The 22,326-nt window shown below is 38.4% G+C and overlaps 1 protein-coding gene across 3 annotated transcripts; it reads right to left on the bottom strand.

The window, feature by feature from the left end:
* Positions 1–20,469, bottom strand: PTB1 (polypyrimidine tract-binding protein 1). Of its 3 annotated transcripts, XM_077368029.1 has the most exons (11): positions 19,985–20,468; positions 12,400–12,609; positions 11,948–12,009; positions 11,326–11,419; positions 11,135–11,208; positions 10,933–11,028; positions 5,572–5,629; positions 5,387–5,491; positions 5,171–5,252; positions 883–995; positions 1–665 (listed from the first exon to the last, which is right to left on the bottom strand). In XM_077368029.1, the coding sequence occupies exons 1-11, from the start codon at positions 20,168–20,170 to the stop codon at positions 258–260; spliced, it is 1,488 nt and encodes a 495-aa protein (XP_077224144.1). In that variant the 5' UTR covers positions 20,171–20,468; the 3' UTR covers positions 1–257. The 3 variants fall into 3 exon arrangements, with proteins under 3 accessions (XP_077224144.1, XP_077224142.1, XP_077224143.1); XM_077368027.1 differs by lacking the exon at positions 11,948–12,009 and having other exon boundaries at positions 11,326–11,388; XM_077368028.1 differs by lacking the exon at positions 11,948–12,009 and having other exon boundaries at positions 522–665; positions 930–995; positions 11,326–11,388; positions 19,985–20,469.
* Positions 20,470–22,326: the final 1,857 nt, after the last annotated feature.

Raw genomic sequence — 22,326 nt, 5'->3', positions numbered from 1 at the left:
TGCAGGAAGGAACAAAAGAGACCCACTTATATATGATAAACAAATGAGATTTAAGTTCTACCACAATTGGGACTTGAAAGGTTGAAAAGTAAAAGAAGATGACAAGTTTCAGTTCAGAGGGCATGTAGCATCCTCAAAAAAACACAACCACAAAACTACACAGATTTAAGAGGAAGAGCCAAAGCGAATTACTGGAGAAGGCATTGGAGATTGATGGCCTTGGCATGTCTAAAAAAGACGCAGCGAGAAAATGCAGCTTATTGTACATAATAATCAGAAGGCTGACCTGAGGGTCGTGGCCCACCGGGCCGAGCATTTTGTTGATGACCATACTGTGGCATCCGATGAGAATCCATACCAGGCTCTGGCCGAGTCCCTGAAGTGGAATACGGGGGAGCGGATGATGGTCCGAAAGCTTGACCAGGGAAAGTGCTCGGAACCGAAACAAATGTCGCTCTTCCTGCTTGGATGCTTGGATCCCACGCTGCCATTTGTCCATCGGGAAGTTGTGGATGAATATTGGCCGCATACTCACTACCGGGCCCACCAAACATGGAAGGAGCCTGAGGATTCTGCCAAGCAGTGCGTGGCATAGCCGAAGGTTGTTGCATTGGGAGCAAACCCGACTCTGGGATTGTGTAGTCTCTGCTTCTGTCAGTATGGGCCTGAAAGAAACATATAGTTAATCAATTTAAAGAAAAACTTTAGTATGGAAACAAGGAAAATGAGTCAGGAATCATACATTGATTGACAAATTGTTTTCATTTTTTCTGGGTCGGTAATCGACATTGTTTTCTTCTAAAGCCGTTTTAACTTCTTTCTTTCTTTCTTTTTTTTGGTTTTCTTTTTGCATGGGTATAATTAAAAAACTCACATTTATACCTTAACATTGAGATCAGTATGACGAGAGTATGACAGATGAAGCTTACAATAGCCACCATCATAGATGCAGTGTCCTTCTAAAGCTTCTTTTGCAACTGCGGCAGTCGTCACATCTGAAGCGCACAAATCAAATGATTGGTTAATTTGCTGAAATCAAACCACTCAACCTATTAAAGTGATGAAAATGTGAATAAAGGCAGAAATCAAAATGTAGCAAATTCTAAGAATACATAAGGGAGAAAACAAGGCACAAAAAACTGTAAGCCAGCCGCTAATTCTAAAATTTCATAAAAATTTCATAAAGGCGTTAATGATTTCACACCACGAAGACAACAATAAAGGGCCAAGATAAAGATAGCATAGAACCACTCCAATTATGAGCATTTCAGTAGGCTTCAAGCCTTAGACTAGGGGCTGAAAGGCCAGTATAGACAGGAATCAAGGGCTCCCACACCACCAAATACCCTCCTCCTAAACTCCCACACACTCCCTCCCTAAAAAAACGATAGCATAAAACCACATCAAGCACAATAAAATAATATCATATCATCATCCCTCAATCTCAGGACCTGATTTATCCAATCATGTATTCATGTTGAAAACTGGATAAGAAAAACTGCATTTATTTTGGATCTAAAACAACTTCTCTACACTACTAATCTTTGAAGGTAAAATATAAACGCAATGAATGCAACCATAATAGTAATCAACATACCAAATAATTTATAAAATGGAAGGTGCCTAAAGAACCAATGAAGGAAAGTTTTGAAACCTTTGGAGGGAGCATTTTAGTCATGGAAGGCAATAATCATTCACACGGAAGCCTTTTACGTAGGGGTGCAACTCGGGTCGGGTTGAGGCCAACCCGACCCGACCCGACCCGAAGAACCCTTTTCCCAACCCGAATCCAAACCGACCCGATTTCCAACCCGACGAGTTCGACCCGACCCGACCTGAATTTTTAATCTTAGGAAAAAAAATTCATAAAAAAATGTCAGGTTGAACTCGGGTTGGTTGCCTAAACCCTCAACCCGAACCTGACCCGAACTCAACCCGACTCTTTTTCAGGTTGAACCCGACCCGAGTTCAAGATTGAAAGCCCAGAAGAAGCCAGCAGTTTCTTAAGACCTGAAAATTCACACAGACCATCTGAGTCATTAATTACTAATTAATTAATGCAAGCAGGATGCATTATATGCACTTTTCACGCCAAATCTCTAAAAAATGTGCTAAGCCACACAAACATGTACCCTCAAAGCGCATGTACAAAATGATTATACCAGGGCTTATAATTAGATAAATTTAAAAACCAGAAGTTTTACAAGAAAAGCCAGATATACTTATAACAATCAATGCCTTGAATAGCGTGGCAGGCGGCGTGAATATAATAAGAGTTGGGAAACCAAAAGACTTTTAAATGAAATCTCATGTTTAACTTTAACAGTCCATGCTATTAAAGTATGTGGCATCCAGTGTGAATATGAGTGTCGTTAGAAAACCAAAAAGTTTACATGAAATGCTAGGTATAGTTTTAAAAGTTTGTGCTTAGATTCTAGTTTTCTTCTTCTTTTTATTCTTTTACTTTTCAGTGAAAAATAAAAATTTCAAGATGTTGACCCCAACCGTCCATGGTGCCATGGCTCAAGACCTGACACCCAACCCAAATGAGAAAATATAGTGAGACCACAAGGCTCCGCCTCGGAGGTCCACGGAAAACTTATTTTTTAGAAATAAAAGGGAAACTGACATTCACACCTTTGTTTTGAAATACTGGGGCCGTGCATTTTAAATTCCTCATTGGAGGATGACAGATGATTTGGACCTATAAGAGACAATGAGAGAAATTTACAATAGAAAGGTACCTATCAAAACGAGTGCGCAAAATTACTAGAAAATGTCCCATCATTAACTCAAGGAGTGATGTGAGAAATTTTGGGAGATAACTCCCTAGTGAAAACTATCTCAACAACGAAATTCTCAAACCTCCAGTGGAGCAGATCAGCTAATAAATCCCAAGAGAAGTCAATTGATGAACACACCTCAGCCCAAAGGGAATTAAAAATGCATAGGCCAACAGGAAGTGCAAGAACTAACACTTTGCTATAGTTCATAAAGCCAATGGTGGTCCGACGCGCTGATACCCTCAAAAAAAAATTCAATGGGCCAAAATTACCACGAGGGCTCTCATCGATATCAATGTGAAGCAGTTTGACCAGTTAATATCAAATTACTATGGCCTAGAATAATACTTTCTGAAATAGGTCTTCAATGGAGATTCTCCACATTTCTTTTCAATGGAATCCAATGTTATTATGAATAACTTAATGCTCCCGATCAGTCTCTATGAATGATTGACATAATGATGTAGAACAAATCTACAATTGACGCTCCAAATTATAATAAAAATGATAATAAAAGTCTAAAACTATGAATCATGAGTCAAGGGGTAAAATATAACTGGCTTTTCTTGTAAAACTTTTGGTTTTTAAATTAATCTAATTATAAGCCCTGGTATAATCATTTTGTACAAGCGCTTCGAGGGTACATGTTTGTGTGGCTTAGCACATTTTTTAGAGATTTGATGTGAAAAGTGCATATAATGCATCCTGCTTGCATTAATTAATTAGTAATTAAGCCCTAGTACAATCATTTTGTAATTCGGATAAGTAATAAAATATAACTATATAAGTAGTAATTCACAGCAACTAACCTTCAGTAGAATAAAGATCCCAGCAGAGGAAACAAATCAGATCTCAGTTGATTACAACTGTGGATCAAAACCTTTAAATCTGTAGAAAATTTACAACAAAAATCATCCGAGTATTGGATTTTCTTCTCGGCCCTGTTTGGATTGCAAGAAAAACATTTCTCATGGAAAAAGTTTCTAAGAAATTTTTTCATTTGTCATCAAAGAAGGGAAAAGTAAGAAATTTTGGAGAAGGTTTTCTTTTCCAAACTTTTCCAGAAAATTCCTACAATCCAAACAGGGCCTAAGACAACCGCCGAAAAGAAAATCTTCAAACAGAAAAAAAAAAAAAAACTGCGCACAAACTTCTTTTGTCTCTTGTTCCAAAACATATATAAAAATTTCTTCAAACTGCAGCCCCAAATACATTTACCGTATACATAACCTCAAAGTAATCGTCCAATTAGGGTTCTAATCAGACTGTGCTTCTAATAAGAAAATCAAAGAAACATAAGATTTACTAAACTAAGGAAGGACTATTTGTAAAATACTAGAGATCCTAACACTAAAACCTTCAAAATATGGGTTTTAACATAAATAAACCAACTTCAGCCCCAAATCAAAAATTCTCTCTTTCCTTTCTTTCCATAATCTTCACAAAACTGTACAAAGATCTCCACTAAACCTTCCCTCATCTCCAAAGCACCCTTTTTCCCACACAAGATATAAATCTAAAAGCCAATGCCAGAAATACCTAAGGGGCTTGAAAACATTTTAAAATAGAGAACGACACCTAGGCCGCCACCTTCCAGTGGATGAAGATAATATTACTGATTCCTCCATGCAATTAGATCAGAAAGAGCAGTATAATCTCGATGCCCAACTTCCAAGAAAAATAAAGCTGGGGCACTTCACAAATTTCTAAAAGGAGAAAGGGGGGCTTCTGTCGAACAAGGTACAGGAAAGATCTAACCAAGAAAGAGTACAAGTACCCAAAGTACAGGTTCCGTATCAACCTCAAAAGAATATACACAAACAAATTCTAAAAACATAATAAAACAGAGAAAGTCCATGGACTCGTACTTCTTGACATACCTCCTAAAGACTGTCCACGACCCCACCCACCCAGTATTTTGAAACTGAAATTGACTAATTTCCATAATATCTGTAAGCCATATAAATATGTTTGGACTCGTACATCTAGCCCTCCCTAGACCCTGCAATGGCGGGAGCCTCGTGCACTAGGCGCCCTTCTTTTTTTTTTATCTGTAAGCCATATAAATATGTTTGCAAGTGGCTTGAACATTTTTTCAAGATTTAATGAGCATTCAGATGTGTGTGTGTGTGTGTGTGTGTGTGTGTGTGTGTCTGTGTGTGAAATAGAAAATACCTCTTTGGAGTTGGAGTCTAAAATGTATGGTTATATGGAGCACATGTATGGGATCCGACTGGATCAGTGCCAAAAATTACCAGCTCATACATCAGAGGCGAAAAAAGATCAGCTAAGAATAAAATTTAATCGAAATCAAAATTTTGGTTGCTGGTACAGCAAACAAATATCGTGAAATGGGAAACAAGACAACAGAGATGTTATTTCCATACCAGGATACTGAATTAGTGCTTGCATCCCACCATTCTTCTCAAACATTGCAATTTTCTGGACCGTACCAAACGCTGAGAACACCTGAAATATAAAAATCCAAGTTAATGTAAGGATGCAATAGAGTTCCTGACAGCAAGGTGCTAGTACAAGGAACACCATTCAAAAAAAAAACAGAGGTGCCAGTACAAGGAAACTATGAATGAAATTGGTTTTACCGTGTGAAGAACATCCACTGTGACTGCATACTGCATGTTCTCAATGGAAGCAAGAAGAACATTGCTATCAAGTTCTTTTTTGTTCCCATCAGGACCTAAAACAGGCTGCAAATAGTTGCTGATTAGAAGTATTTAAAAAAAGCATGGAAAATGCAGATGACATTAATATTCATACAAAATCTTACTTGTACAGTTCCTTCAATTGCAGAAGGGTTGACAGGGAGGTAAGGATTTGTGTAATCCCTGCACAACGGAGAAAAGAGATTGCAGCATGTAAATTACAATGTGAACTGTAAATAAAATTTATGTTAGCATCTTGAATGTAGCACAAAGTATCACAGAAATGGAAACAGTATGAAACCAAGTCTAAATATGTACGTACAGGTATATGTAGCCGAAGAAGTGAAAAAAGTAATTTAGTCTTCTTTTTTTTTTGAATAAGGCAGATTTATATTAAAATAGAACCGAGATGGTCCTGAAGAGAAACAAAGAGAAGAGAAGAAATTACAATAAGTCAAGGAGGAAGATAATCAAACCACTCTAAACCTGCCCTAAAAACACCTCCCCTAGCTAGAGAATCTGCTTCAGCATTGGCTGATCTCCTAACATGGTCAAACACAATAGAAGAACCTTGAACCAGATCCTCGATCTCCTCGAAAAGCGGCAAAAATCTCTAAGGAGGGATTGCCTCACCCGAAAGTCAGCGAATTACATTTAAGGAATCCCCTTCCACAATAATTTTGTCAAAAGCCGAGCTAGCCAAATATTTGATCCCGCAATGGGCTGCTCTGACCTCTGCTTCATTTGAGTTCGCTACTCCAATAGGACCCGAGTAAGCCCAAAGAACTACCCCCTTGACATTGTTACATAAACCCTCAATTCCTGCTTCTCCAGGGTTCCCAAGAGACGAACCATCGAAGTTAAGCTTCAATTGCCCATCTGAAGGAGGAGACCAGGATTGGAAGATTTTCACTTTGCTGACCCCTTTCCTTACAGATGATTGCCCATCATTCCCAAAGGTCGAAAGCTGAAACAAAACGAAACAAAGGGAGGCTCCGAGCCCAAGATATAACAGCAGCTATCAGCTTTACATAAATCCAATAGGGAGACCTTGCCACTCCTTCAAAGACCCGCGCATTCCTCTCTTTCCACAAGAACCACTACGACGCCAGAAGGCACATCTTCCAGAGAATCCGGCCTTTCTTTCTCCAAGGATTCCACTCCCAACTCCTAATGAAGTCGGCCAAGGTTTTGGATGGGACCCAGCAGACCCCAAAGCGAGCGAAAATGAGACCCCAAATGACTCTAGCTACCTTAGAATAAATGAAAAGGTGATCTATTGATTCGCCTTCAGATAAGCAGAGAGGACAGTGATCTACCAAATACATTCCACGCTTCCTCAAAAAATCCATTGTCTGAATACGACCATTGCAAACTGACCACCCAAAGAAAGCAACTCTCGGTGGACACAAGAATTTTCAAATTGTGGAAGACAAAGGCTCCGCTATACTAAAAAGCATGTGATGGTAAAAAGATTTAACTGAAAATAGACCAGAAGGGCTCCAAATCCAAACTCGTCTATCAGCACCCGCTTTCTTAATATAGCAAGCTTCTAATAGAGATAGGAATTCTTGGAGAGAATTTAATTCTCTATCAAAAAAGGCTCTTCTAAACTTGGGAGTCCAGACCACTTTCGCATTCACTCTTTCAAAGCAGTCCTTGACCCAAGCTCCTTTCTGAGACGACACCATAAATAACTCAGGGAAAAGCTCCTTGAGAAGCGCAGCCGAGCACCAAGGATCCAGCCAAAAACGAATCCTATCCCCCACATAGACCTTGAAACGAATGCCTTTCGAAAAAAGAGCCTCCTCCTGCAAAATATCCCTCCATACCGAGACGCCTTTGAATTTATAATTGTCAGAGGAGCACCAGTTTCCTTTCAAGAACCCATACTTACTTCCAATAACTCTAACCCACAAGGACGACTGTTCTTCGCCAAACCTCCAAAGCCACTTTCCCAATAGAGCCTTGTTAAAACCTTGAACCCTCCTAAGACCCAATCCTCCATTCTTTATAGGGAGACAAACCGCACTCCATTTAACCAAAGGAATCCCTTTTGAAGAACCGGATCCTCCCCACAAAAATCTTCTCTGGATTTGCTCAATTCTCTGAGCTACACTCACAGGACATTTAAAAAGAGAAAGAAAATATATCGGAATATTTGATAAAACTGCCTTTAGGAGAACCAGCCTACCACCTTTGGATACCAAGTTGCGCTTCCAGGTTTCCAATCTCCGCTCAATTCTGTGAATAATGGGGATCCATAAATTTTTGTTTGGTCTTCCCACTCCGAGCGGAAGGCCAAGATACGAAGCTGGTAGAAAGTCGAAGGCACAACCCAGGATACCTGCAAAGGAGGAAGCGTCACACTCGGGAACCTTGATTGCGTACAGCCTGGATTTCACGAAATTAGATCTTTGACCCGAAACCATCTCATAACACCTTAAGATTGCTTTCAGATTTAGAATCTGGGAGACAACCGGAGGGCAAAACAGGAGAGTATCGTCTGCAAATTGAAGAATCGATACTTCGACCCTATTGTTGCCTATTAGAAACCCTTCGAAGAGACCCAACTCACTCCCTTTTTTCATCAATCTACAAAGGGATTCTGCTACTATCACAAAAAGAAAAGGAGACAATGGGTCTCCCTGCCTCAAACCTCTAGATGATTTGAAAAATCCTTTGGCGGAGCCGTTGATCAGCACAGAGAACCAAGCAGACGCTAAACAGTTTCGGATCCACCATCTCCAGCGGCCACCAAAGCCCATTCTACCCAGCAGATAATCTAAAGCTCCCCAGTCCACCCTGTCATAGGCCTTCTCCATATCAAGCTTGCAGAGAATCCCTCCTTCCCCATTCCTTCTGTAATAATCGATAGCTTCATTAGCTATCAAAGAACAATCAAGAATTTGTCTGTTACTTATGAAAGCACTTTGACAGTCCGAAATAATTGATGGTAAAACCACTTTGAGGCGATCCGCCAAAACCTTGGCAAGAACTTTGTACAGGCTGCCCACCAAACTAATCGGATGAAAATCCGATACTTTTGACGCCCCTTCAATCTTTGGAATTAGTGAAATAAAAGTAGCACCCGTCCCTTTTGTCAAGAACTGCTCCCTCAAAGAATTCATGGAAAAAGTAATTTAGTCTGTTAATAGTATTTAGAGTTGACACTACTTCAAGAACACAAAGTTGATGCAGCAATATTTGAAAGCTGTCAAGGTGATCACCCGAATGGCAAGACTATAAATCCATAATCTAGAAATGTCCATATAGATGTATTAAAGAAGCAACACCCTCATATAAACCCTTTCAAAATGGGAACCATAAACTCCTACAACAGATGATAACTGCTGATCTCAATTTACATCAAAGCATTGTTGTTAGAGCAGTTGTAAAATCTTTAACTTTCTTGAACCTTTCTTTAAACCTTTTTAAGAAGTTAAGAAATTTTTCAAGAATTCAAGAAACTCCTGTCAGTAGATTGTCTTACATTGTTGGTATCAGAGCAAAACTTGGATTCGACATGTTGAAGTAGGATTTCTACAGAGAATGTGACATCTGCTCAAAGGGAGGAAACTTTAATTTTATTTTTGCAATAGCTCTGATCTTTCATTTCTAGAGAAGTACGACTCTTTTCTAGCTTGGCGGTACGACTCCATCAAGGAGCTTCCTCAATTGGTGAGATGCTTCTCTAGTTGGGATTTAAATTGAGCTAAGTTGGGACAACGATGCAAGCCAAAAGGATCTCTAAAAAATGGATGAATCATCATTCGAGGATACGCACGAAGATAAAGGTAGAGGAAGTCCCAACCATGATGCTGATAATTATATTTGACGCGTTCAAATCTTTTCAAGTGGGGAAGTATGATGGGGAACATCCTAGGGCTCATATTCAAATTTTTATGTGCCATTCAGGTGTCTATTAAGTCCCTTAAGTTATAAGAGGGGTACCACAGTCTTTTCCAACCAATATCACTTGGTATATTTAAGTTGAACATTTTTAAAATGGGGCCCACAAGTGTATAACTAAAATCTTAAATGACAAGGGCACGGTAAGTCATTCATCTTGCTAATTCACTTAAGTTTTAAGTGACCACAAGGGCCCATATGACATAACGTGACATCATGTCACTTAAGTAATTACTATGGCCCACTTTGCAACATAAGGGCATCCTTGTATTTGTGGGACTTAAAGTAGGCTAGTATATTTTTTTTATTTAGGAGTAACTTGGTTTGTGAGTCATAGTAGGCTTAGGAGGTTTATTTTAAGAAGGAAGGTCCATGAAAAGTCTTATACGAGTCCTGGGCAGGATAGAAATTGAGGTTTACCACTTGATTTGGGTGAGCTATAGGAGTCCTACTTCTTCCCTAATCATGAATATCGTGAGAAGTATTTTGAATATATGTGTGTGTGTTGCCTATGGCTTTGTTTCTTATGATGGAAGATAAATAAATTTGATTTTTTACTTTGATTTGGTGTGATGCCTTATTGCCTTCGGGTGTGATACCTTGGATCCTATGGTGTGATGCCCATGAGAGCCCTGGTGTGATGTCAAGTCATTTTCTATCCCTAAACCGTTTCCTTTCTATCTTCTTCTTCTTCTTCTCTCCTCCATTATTCTCTATTTTTCTTTGTTTTCTAAGTTACCACCGATCACCACCACCTTAATCCATCAATCCATATCCGGCCTTAAACCCTTAGAACACACCCTTTATCCACCTTCCATTTTCTCATTTTCACACTGCCTTTCACTTTCCCCTCATTCACCTTCCCTTTTCCCCTTTCCATCTTCCTCTTTCTCCTTTCCATAACCTTTAAAACCCAAACCAACCCACAATCTCGTCCCTCACACCACTTATAAATCACTCAACTCAAGCGCTCAAGAACCAATTTTTTATCAATCTTTCCACCCCTATAACTAATCTTTATCAATCTTTACCCTTTCTCTGCATTCTTTACATATTCTTTATCAAATCTTTGACTACATTGAACCGTTTCTTTATACCTTTACAAAAATTCAAGAATTCAAGAACAACCCCCCACTCTCGCGCGCGTCAGTTGGCCATCTTACATCAGCTACAGTTGCTACAACTGAGATTAATAATTACAAGAGGGAAAGGAAGCTCCAATAAAAAAGCATGATCTAATACAATAGATGTATGTGTGTGTGTTAATACAAGATACACACACACACACACACACACACACACACATATATATATATATATATATATATATGAGAAAAGCGCTCCTGCGCTTGAGTGGCTTATAAAGCCTCCCATTGGTTCATATAGCGGGTCCACCTTTGCGGGTCCACAAAAATGACGAATGGGTGGCTTTATAAGCCACTAAAGCACAGGGAGCCCCCTGCGCTGCAGCGCAGGAACACTTTCCTCTATATATATGGGTGTACATATTAAACATTTTCAAAAAGAAAAAAAAAATGGGTATACATATTAAAGCTTCATGAGCTGGTTAATACCTGCTGCGATGTGATTGAAACTTGATATTCAAATCAGTATGAGCAGAAAATGAGATACGCAAGTGGCATGTGTTAACATGCTCTGGAAGTAAGTACCTGAAAATTTAAGTTCATCAATCAGGTACCTATAAAAAGTGAGACCAATGGCAATGTTACGAGGAAATGCCATAAAAAAGAAGAAATAATTTATTGTTTTGCTCACCTAGGAATACTTCTCCCATCCAAAGCATTCCGTGCTGAAGAGGCAGTTTCAGAATCACTAAACTGGATTAGTGCCTGCCAAAAGTATAATATATTTACCATTTCAGAATTGCAATATATACAAAACTGCATAAGTTAGTATAACGATCTCACATAAAAAATATGCTTATCGATATATGATAGATATATGACCTGAAAACCAGCAGCCTTTTCAAAGGTAGCAATTTTGTGCACAAATCCAAAGGCAGAAAACACCTGAAACAAAATAGAATTAGATAAGTGCACACTAAAGGAATGATAACAACACCATCAACAATCATATATATGATATAAGAGGACATGTAGTAAGAATTCATCAAACAATCAAGGCATGATAGAAAGTTCACTAGGCTTAAAAAACAAATGTTGCTTGGGATCTTATTTACAATCTGCCTCCAAATAAAACAGATTTGAATGAGATAAAACATAATCATATATGATATTTAACATCAAACAAGATTCATATAATCTAATATGGGGGCTATCTCCAAAGCTAATTAAAGTGAAAGTCAACAGAACTTTAAGACAAATTTTTCACTGATGGTAATACCCATAAATGTCCAACAGAAAACTACAAGATGCATAGTCCAAGATTAAGTGATTTAGTGAACACCAAGGTGGTTAATCTCAAAAAACAGCTTTCATGCAGGTATGTGTCCCACAATTGAATTAAGAATGACGTATCAAGATAGGTTATAAGAAATACCATTAATACGATATAAGTGCAAAGGGATTAGAAGAGAATGTTCAAAAGAAAGAGATAAGCAAAACAGACGTGGTATTTCTCCCAATGCAGTAGGCTGACAACGAGGATTTCTCCGTGTTAACATGGACCTGCTGATCCATGAAGAGTATGTCAACCAGAAGTCATATTATTGAGAAAAGACCACCTGTGTCCCACAAAACTAACATAAATTAAAAAGGGGGAATGCTAGACTCACAGGAGCCCTTGCAGAAAAGGGGGTAAAGAGGGCCCCCGTTGGTTGATTCCCATTTAAGATGGCACAGAAAATTAGGATCATACGGTCTTGAATGGGAAATGACCGATAGGGGAGCCCTTTACCCCCTTTTTCTGCAAGGGCGCTTGTGAATCTAGCAATCCTCATTAAAAAGATATTCCCATAGATCTTCATTTGCATACATTTGGATCAATCCAAAAAGTCGGACTTAAACAGAATATTTTTCATTTGAAAATATAACAAATTAATTCAAATACAAAGAGCTTACCAAGTGAATGACGTCTATGCTGACATCACCAGCCTCAACACCCTCAATGGTCACCAGCAAAACATTTCCAGCAACATCTCCAGTGCTCTTATTGTTGACAATTTCATGTCTATTTGAATATTGTATATAAACAGTTTTCCCACGAACCTGTGCCGCCTCAGATGAAGAAGCATAATATGAAACCATTGAAATGGCTTGGTTAAGGTCCACCTGCAAATGAGAAGAGGTTAGAGTCCATCAAGGTATGAATTAATTGAAGGCACATGAATAAGCTTCAAACTAAGATTCAAAGACTAAGTTCAGGCATTTTACTTGCTCAAACATGATAATAAGTACTTGTCATAAGAACAGCTTAACTCTACATTCCTGACAATAAATGCGATGACGTCAACAGTGGGTGAGAAATGAAGTCAAAATAAGACCAAATTATACTGTATCAACCAAATAACATAACAAAACCCTCTTTAACGGGAAGTGAGGCGAAAAGAATAATTAAAAATTTATGTATTTATGACATCAGATGATAGCTAGCATACCATTGCAAACATAGGGAGAGGAATGGCATTTTTTTAGCTGTAACAGATTTATTCAGAAATAAGCAAAACAGTAGATAGCAGATCGGCAAAGGAACTTTCCGGTGCATTATTAAATCCACTGAATCAATTTCTTCATTTGCAGTATTAATAGAAACTGGACTTGGACGTGTAGTAATAAAAACTGGGCATTAATAGTAACTTTACTTTCTTTTATGGATATTCCTCAAGAGTGTTTTTTTTTTTCATTTGAATGTTAGATACTCCTCAATAGTTATAGATTTTATAACTTTTCATGCAGAAACATATTTTCTAATAGCATATTGTATGAATGTTCAAAACCATGCTTTAAGAGTCAGAAGTCGAAGAAGGGTCTGCCAACTCAACTGGATTAGTTGAATGAATCAATGGAAACAATTAGAAATAGATCAATAATATGAAAGAAACGTGTCAACATGGGGATATTTGTGAGGGGGAGGGGGGACAGATGGTAGCTGAAGCGATGAAAATACAACAAGTGAGGGGAAAAAGGAGATTAGTTGATGCAAAGAAGGGAACATTTACATGTGAAGAGAACTGATGCTTTCTCTAGGATCTTTCTGAGGACAGATTTGGCAATACTAATGAAGAGAACGGTGAATAAACATAATAGAAGAGAAATGATCAAGTAGACAGAGAGATGACAAAAAATATATATATATTGTAAAGGCAGGATTTCAACAATGGGATTAACCACCAAGAAAATCGGCCAAAAAGCATCCAAGAAAATCTGTAATGTCTTCAAAGCCTCGACTATTTGATAATCAACAAGGTAAACTTTAAATAATCATCCACGTAGACAAGTCATTAAATAAAAGAAACACAGGAACCACTAATTGTCAAGACAATGACACTCAGTACCATGTACATATTGCCTCAACCTTATACCGAGTCAGTTCCCTGATGTTAATTTACTGCCAAACGATCTTGCAGAGATTCACCCAAAAATCACTGGTTTCCTCAAAAAAGACTCCTTGAATTGGAAGAAAAAGCAAAAAAATTGATGGCCCCGGTGAACTAAAAAAAAGGAAAACGAACACCAAAACTGCCAATCTTCAAGATAGTTAGTCACTCAGTTAAATGCAGGAAGCGAGAAGATGTAAGTAAAGAAAAAACATGTGGGAAGCATCACCGAAACTCAACACGAAGTATGTAATAAGCCCCATTGGAAGCAAACAAGGAGCATAAAAAGCGATAGGCTTATAGTAGGAGAGGAAGGGTTAATGTAGGTTAGAATTACAACTAGTAAATAGAACTTTACAGCTGATCGAAATTACAAGTTTTTATTCATGTAGGTTTAACAATGATTTTTTGGAAAATGATGCACAAGTTTTTATTTGAAACTTGGGATTGAGCCTCTAGCTCAATGGTCAAAGCTTTGTTCTTTGACCTAGAGGTCGGGGGTTCAATCCCATCTTACCTACGAAAAAAAAGCTTTATTAGAAACTTAAGATTAGTTTTATTTAAGTTTGAAATACACTCCTCTGGCATTATCAAGAGGGGGGAAACACACTTTTCGGAAAAATAATAATTAGGAAACATACCCTCAATTCAGAGGAAGCATGTATGAAGCACGTTTCTCCTAACTTTGGAAAGCGAGAAGAATCTAGCTTCTGAAGCGAGCTACCCACATCCACCTAGGAAGCATATGATAAGTATGCTTCAAAAATGGGTACCATGGCGAAATTCGATGCTCTAATTTAGGTAATCATGGTCACCTCTTTTAATTCTACCAAAACGATTTTAAAACTTTAATGTAGCATGATAGTAAAGACTTATCTTTTAGTTCTATCTACCAAACCCATTTTTCCACCAAAAATTTAAAAAATGAAGTGCACATTTCAACTGTTATCATGTGAATGGATAGAGAAAAATGTAGATTACAATATATGCATATGTGAATTACAATATATATATATATATATATATGAGAAAACGGTTTCTACACACGTGTAGACAAGTTATCTACACACTAGCTTAAAATACAGTGGGCAGCATATTGTTTGGGTGATCCAAACCATTCATTTGATTGGCCCTCACATAGATAGGGTGTCCATAAAAAATCAGCTCCATAGGATCATCCCAGCCCTACGATTTGTGGAGGTAAAATGGACGTGTATAAACATTCACAAATTTGTCCATTTTTTGCCTCCACGGTTCGAAGGGTTAGGATGATCCTATGGAGCTGATTTTTTGTGGACTGCCTATCTATGTGAGGGCCAATCAAATAAATGGTTTGGATCACCCAAACAATGTGGGCCTCCACTGTATTTTAAGCTAGTGTGTAGATAACTTATCTACACATGTGTGTAGAAACCGTTCTCTCTCTCTCTCTCTCTCTCTCTCTCTCTCTCTCTCTCTCTCTCTCTCTCTCTCTCTATATATATATATATATATATATATATATAAATACACACACACACATGAATAATTACATCAACGCCATGAAGTGATTACAGATAGACCATAGTTTCATCTTTTTCAAAATGACCTCATACTTGTTTCTTGTTTTTTTTTTCTTAATAAAGTTTCCTTGGCATCATTCAATATATAAAGGCACAACACTTCAACTTGAAACTCAAAGCCATACCTAACGTATCTTCCAGTGTTTCAAAAAAGAGATGCGGGCCAAAATGTCGCCAGCGCAAGCCCTAGTGACCTCATCACGGCGTGATCAAGTAATCGGTTGTGAGTTGTGACATGGATGAATACTTTGTTGGCACGGACATAAATCAAGACGATCAAAGGAATTTTGATTAACTTTGTAGCAAAATGTGGATTCAGACAAGAAAGCGGAGATAAAAGGGAGTCAACTCGTCAGAGTCGACAACGACATGGGAGTTTTAAAACTATGGTATCTTCGTGCTGCATCTATACAAGGCATATCCAGGTAACATGGTGTTCTCCCTGTATACGAAAGAAAATAATAGTTGATGTGTGGTTTACTCACACAGGCTACGCTATTATTATTAGAAGCAAGAAATACATATTTATATATATAATATATTATAGCCAATCTCCCCTTCTCAACTCAACTAAGCCTGTGTCCCAAACTAGTTGGGGTCGGCTAATGAATCCTTTAGAAAATTTTCATGAAGAAAGTGAACGGACCTACCCGGTTCAAATTGACTAAGTTTAATCCTGACACTAGTTGGGTTCGTCTACATGGATCATTTTCTTTCATTCTATCCTATCCAAGGTCATGTTCTCTGTTATGTTCCTAGCCCTCAAGTCTTTCCTCACTGTTTCTACCCAAGTTGTTTTCGGTCTACCCAAAAAAATATATATATTATAACCAATCTAGGGTGAATTTCATGTTGAATAACCAAAGCTGGCTAGTTGTTTGCCAATAAGTTCTCGGTATGATCAGGATGGAAGAAAAAGAAAAAAAATTAGTATTCAAAAGCTCAATCAAATACACACAAAAAAATCCAAGTCAGGTCTCTGTGATCAAGATTGCAGCCAGCATAGTAAGACAGTTTCTTGCTAAAAAATAACTAACTTGATTGAGCACTTAAAAGGCTTTGATCAATTTTGCACAAAACATAAGGATCAGATATCAGCAAAAATGTTTAAAAAGTCTATGAGAGAGAGAAGTTTTGAGTTCGAACAGAGTTTGGAGCGAACCAAGGACCGGATCGTCATCATCATAATCGAGTCCAAATCAAGTTTAAAGCATAGTTACCAGGGGGAAATAGAGGGGAAATGAGAAATAGGGAAGCAATAGAAAATCGGATGTGAAACGCATTGAAAAATCGCACGTAAGTTTTCTATATGTTTCCCACATATTTCAGAAACGTTTCCCCAATCTTTTTGTCATGTTCCGGAAACATTTTCGAAACACGTTTCCAAGGAAACGAGTTTCCCACCCACCCAAGGTGTTTCCAACAACAATGGTTTCTAAGTGTTCAATATTGGGCAAAAAGATGATGAGATGAACACAAACACAGCAACTCGAACCCAAGTCAAGTGGGATCAAGGTCGTGACTCATGATCACAATGTCATGTTACATGTGATATAACATTAAGGTAAGGGACCTGAACCATATGAAAAAATCATACTTCTCAGATTGAACAACCTTAAAGAAATTATTCCCATCATTGTCCACCAGCTAAAACATTTATACATCAAAACAGATAATCTTGGAAAACTCAATTTACGAAAATTCACAGAAGTTCTGCTTCAAAACAAAAAAGGAACTTGCAAAAGGTTTATTATCCAAGAAAACATATCTACGACAGATTAGTGTGAGTGTGCGTGTGTGTGTGTGTGTGTGTGTGAGAGAGAGAGAGAGAGAGAGAGAGAGAGAATAAACTCAAAAGCAGTTTCAAGCTTGACAGCTGGTATAAGTAGACCTGGCAAACGGGCGGGCCAGGCCAATTTTGACCCGGCCCATACGGGTCCGGGTCAAAAATGACCCGGAAAATTTTACATGTCACTAAGCTTGGACACGGACCCTGCCCGTACGGGCCGGGTCGACCCGCGGGCCACCCGGATATTTGACATATTTTTTAAGATTTTTTTTATTTGTAGAGGGATTTGCTAGCCACCTTCGCCAACCATTTATGTTGACTGTTTGAGAGATTTGTTGTATTGTCGCGTGGTTCAAACTACAAAGATTTGCAGAAGTACGATTTGTGAAAAGGTGGCTAGCAATAAATAATAATCATGGGGTGCTAAGTTTTAAATGAGAAATTACCGAAAAATGGAACCAAAGTAGAAAAATTAAGGGAAAAAAACCGAAAAGATGTTCTAAAATATGACAATTACGGAAAAAATTACATAGAAAAATGTAAAGTTATGACAATGACGGAAAAAAATACATAGAAAAAGTAAAAGTTATGACAATTACGGGAAAAAAAGTTCCAAAATAAAACCTTCTGCACTTCTCTACGGGCACCTGCAGGTCCACCCGGCCCGGCCCGGCCCAGTTTTGACGGGCCGGGTGGACCCACGGGTCAATTTCAAACGGGTCACTGATTGGTGACCCGGACCCGTAATTTACGGGTGGACCCGCGGGTCCGGGTCACTTTTTGCCAGGTCTAGGTATAAGATCCCACTAACAGTAAATCAGCCAGTTCTTATTCAGAAAGCCATACCTAAAATTCGCACGAAGACACTACTTAAACCTTAAGCCATGCATACTGCACCAACAACCCTAAATTCAAGCCATTTTTTTAGCGAGCTTCTAAGATATGTATAGCTCAGGAACATAATTTGATATGTGCGGGATGCAGACAATCCAATAACTGCTGCGAAATCTCAGCACGACTAAATCTCCTAGTTTTTAGGCTTTTTTATTGTTTTATTTGAGTCCTTGGAGATGTGGTTTCTGTTAGTCTTCCTAATTTATCTCATTGTTCCAAATCTTTTAGCCACGCTAATATTCATGTAACTGTTAAAACGTGGGATGACGTTTTTTGTATTTAAAAGGGATGCTTATCAATAACAAAGGGAGGATAAATAACAGTTCTTAGTTTTATTGGAAGTTTGGCTTCCCTCGAAGCAAGCTTTGCAACTTGGGTTAGGTCGGGTTGAGCTTTTGATAAAAATAAATAAATAAAAAAGAATTGGAATCAACCTGAACCTGACCGATTTTAAGGGAAGCTCAACCCGAATTGCTAAAAATCAACCAGAGTTGCACCCCTAAGCAAGCTAACGTATTCCAATAGGTCAAAAGCATAGTTGTAAATTTTGTCTCTGTCATTTCGTTCATTTCGTTCCGATTTTAGTCGAAACTTTTCATTCCACTACGACGAGGAAAAAAAATTTTAAGACTTAAAATATGGAAAAAATCCAAAAACAGAAATTGTTAGAAAAACATAACAATTAAATGAACCAAATATGTAAAAAATCCAACATTTACTTAAAGAAAATCACTATTAGCTAGAATGTCTGTGTTGACCTATGTGTTGACCAGACAAGATGAAAATATTTTAGAGACCAAATTATGAGATTTTTATACCGGACTATTGGGATTTAATAATGTTTAGACATGATAGAATTTATGAATTTTTAAAATTGAAAAAATTCCCAATCGTTTGAAAGTTCAGGTTTTTGACCCGGCTTGACCTTTTTTAATTTTGTACTAGAACTGGAAAGTTAACTTTTTTATCCTTTTAGAATTGGTTCTTGAAACCATTTTTAATGAATCCAAATGGGAGGCATTCCATTATTTACATGTAAATCTCAAGTAAATGGACATAAAGGACAGTAAAGACATTTCCGAAATCCACCGAAATCCATAACGAAACGGTATTTATACCCATTTCGTTCTGGTTTTCAGCCGCAACCGAAAAGTTTTCGCCCATTTCGGGCAAAACAAAATGAAATTTGCAACTAGGGTCAAAAGAAGAATCATGCATCATCATACGTAGAAGCAACCAAGAGCAGAATCCAATTCAGAAAGAGTTTTAATCAGGCCCCAGCTTAATAATCCCAAAACCCCTAAATCAACGAGCTCAAATTAAACAAATTACATTAGAAGCATCCATTCAAGCCATTTTCGCGCGAACTTCTAAGATACTTATAACTCACGAACATACATACAAGCAACTAAAGGCATATTCCAATTCAGAAACAGCATTAACCAGGACCCAGCTAAAAGACCCCAAAAACCCTAAATCAAAGAGGTCGCACTAAACAAATTACATTAAAACCCTAAATTCAACTTCTAGGATACGCATAGGTCGTGAACGTGTGCACAGGCAACTAAAACCAGATTCCAATTCAGAAACATTTTTAATCAAAAGCCAGCTAAAAGATCCCAAAAACCCTAAATCAACGAGCCCGCATTAAACAAATTACATTAAAACCCTAAATTCAACTGCTAGGATACGTATAGCTGGCGAACAAGACTACAAGCAACTAAAGGCAGATGCCAATTCAGAAAACCTAAAAAAATCAGGACCCAGCTAAAAAAAACCAAAAAACCCTAAATCAACAACAAGCTAGAATTAAACAAATTACATTAAAACCTAAAAAAAAAAAGAATGAAGGAAAAGACGCTCACGAATTCAACAAATGCCTGATTTCGATTAGCGCCCACGTTGCATTTGGTATTTACGATTTTACCAAACGGCTTGCATAGCTCGATGAGTTCTTCTTCCGTGCACTCCCATGGCAGATTACGGAGGTGCAGAACCTTTGAAGGGGTCTGCGTGTAACGAAATTGAGGCTGACCCGATGAAGACGACATCTACCAAGGCTAGGGTTAGGGTTTACTGAAAAGAACAGAGAAAGAAAGAGAGAGCCTAGGCTTAGGGTTTCGAAGAGGATTGAAGGGCTAGGATTTTAAATGGAAAGAAGGAAGATCTAAGGGTTTTCTGTCTAGATTTAGGGTTTGAAAAGGCTAGGGTTTATTTATGACTTCATAGAGAGCTAGGGTTAGGGTTTGGAAGAGGATGGTAGAAGTTTTGTTTTCCTCCGACGAAATAATCAAGGAGAAAAGGATAGAGAAATTAGGGCTAGGGTTTCAAATGGAAAGATAGAAAATGTTTCATTTATGCAAAGTTCCTTTTATAATTTGATGATCTAAACCGTTCATTTGTTGGGGCCTTATGTAGATAGGGTGTACCCATAAAATCTTCTACATAGGATGATCCTAACCCTCGGATCTGCTTTTTGGTGTTGCACGGGCATGCACTGGCTTCCACCGTATAATTTCTCATTTCAAAATTGATTATTGGAATTGGAGTCCATTATTCAGAATTGGTTCTCAAAATCCAAAAGAGACGGCCCAAGAAATTTTAGAATTATTTTTCTTTCCAAACATTTCCTGATAGACTCCAGAACTGGTTCTCAAAATCCAAATTCCAAGCTCTGTTTGGTTGCCAGTAAAATTTTGGTCCTAGGAAGTTTTTTGTAAAATTTCCATCCCATCCCATGTTTAGTTGCCTTATAGCACTAGAATTTTTTTTAATCCCACTCTTGTAATGATTGCTTTTGTGGTGACGTGGACTCCTTGTCACCTCTTTTTCTTTCATGGGGAATGATTTCCTCTCTCTTTCTCTCTCTTCCCTCTCTCTCCTCCCTTCCCGTATTTGGTAATGACACCCCTAAATTTTGGCGGGAATGTTAGGAATTGTAGGAAAAAAAAACCTAGCAAATCCCGTTGACTTTTCGCTGTTGGGATTAAAACTCCCTGGGACAAAAAAATTTCTGACAAAAATTTTATTTCTCCCCCGTCTCTCCCACGAAATCCACTCCCATTTCGAGCACAAGTCTCTCTCTTGGATTTTGGAGATCTAACAATGCTTCTCTGCTTGAAATGGGAGTGGATTTCGGGCAAGTGATGGAGAGAGAAATAAAAGACAATGGAAAGGGACAAAAAAAAGAGAGAGAAGAGGAGAGAGGGTCTGGCAGAGGGGAGGTTAGAGACAGAGAGGGTTTAAGAGGTACAAGAGGGCAACAAAGAGGGATATTTGTGAAACAACCAGTTACTCAACAAGCTTTCTACCCTAAACCTATGCTCTCTTTTTCGATGGCGAAGACACACCCTTTGATACGGACAGGTTAGGGTTTGTTCTGATTTATTTTGTTTGGAGTCATATTGTTATTTTCCTTGTTTCTTCAATATTAGGGTTCTTCAATAAGGGTCGTGTTAACTTACCAACTTCTTCAAAAGCTTAAGCTGTTGGAGAAAGGCGTTATTTATCTTTTATACTTTAACACTCCCCCGTACGTGTGGCCCACTTGGCAAACACGTGGAACATGTGGTCCCACTTTGAGCCGACCATCGCATGTGGATTTTTGCTATCTGGGAGGTTTGAACTCGAGACCTTTGGCTCTGTTAAGCTGTTGGAGAAAGGCGTTATTTATCTTTTATACTTTAACACTCCCCCGCACGTGTGACCCACTTGGCAACACGTGGCACACATGAGGTCCCACTTTTAGGTTGACCATCGAATGATGATTTTTGCTATCCGGGAGGTTTGAACTCGAGACCTTTGGCTCTGATACCATGTTAACTTACCAACTTCTCCAAAAGCTCTCGAGTTCAAACCTCCCGGATAGCAAAAATCCTCATGCGATGGTCAACCCAAAAGTGGGACCACATGTGTGCCACGTGTTGCCAAGTGGGTCACACGTGCGGGGGAGTGTTAAAGTATAAAAGATAAATAACACCTTTCTCCAATAGCTTAAGCTTTTGGAGAAGTTGGTAAGTTAACAGGTTGCTGCTAGGTTTCTGGCTAGGGTTTTTGGGGGTTTTGTAGGTGAGCCCTATTTGAGGGCCTTTACCTATGTTTCTATGGGCACGATCCGCTCATGAGGAAATGAGTTGAAGTTCTGAAAAGTTTCCATGGAAGAAAACAATGATTCTCCCTATCCCCATCCCATTAATTCTGCGAAAGA

This window comes from Tasmannia lanceolata, unplaced genomic scaffold, assembly GCF_043159265.1.
Source record: "Tasmannia lanceolata isolate RefF3 unplaced genomic scaffold, GAP_Taslan_0.1 ptg000025l, whole genome shotgun sequence".
NCBI lineage: Eukaryota > Viridiplantae > Streptophyta > Magnoliopsida > Canellales > Winteraceae > Tasmannia > Tasmannia lanceolata.
The sequence above is the reverse complement of the archived record's forward strand: the minus strand, read 5'-3'. Positions and strand labels throughout refer to the sequence as shown.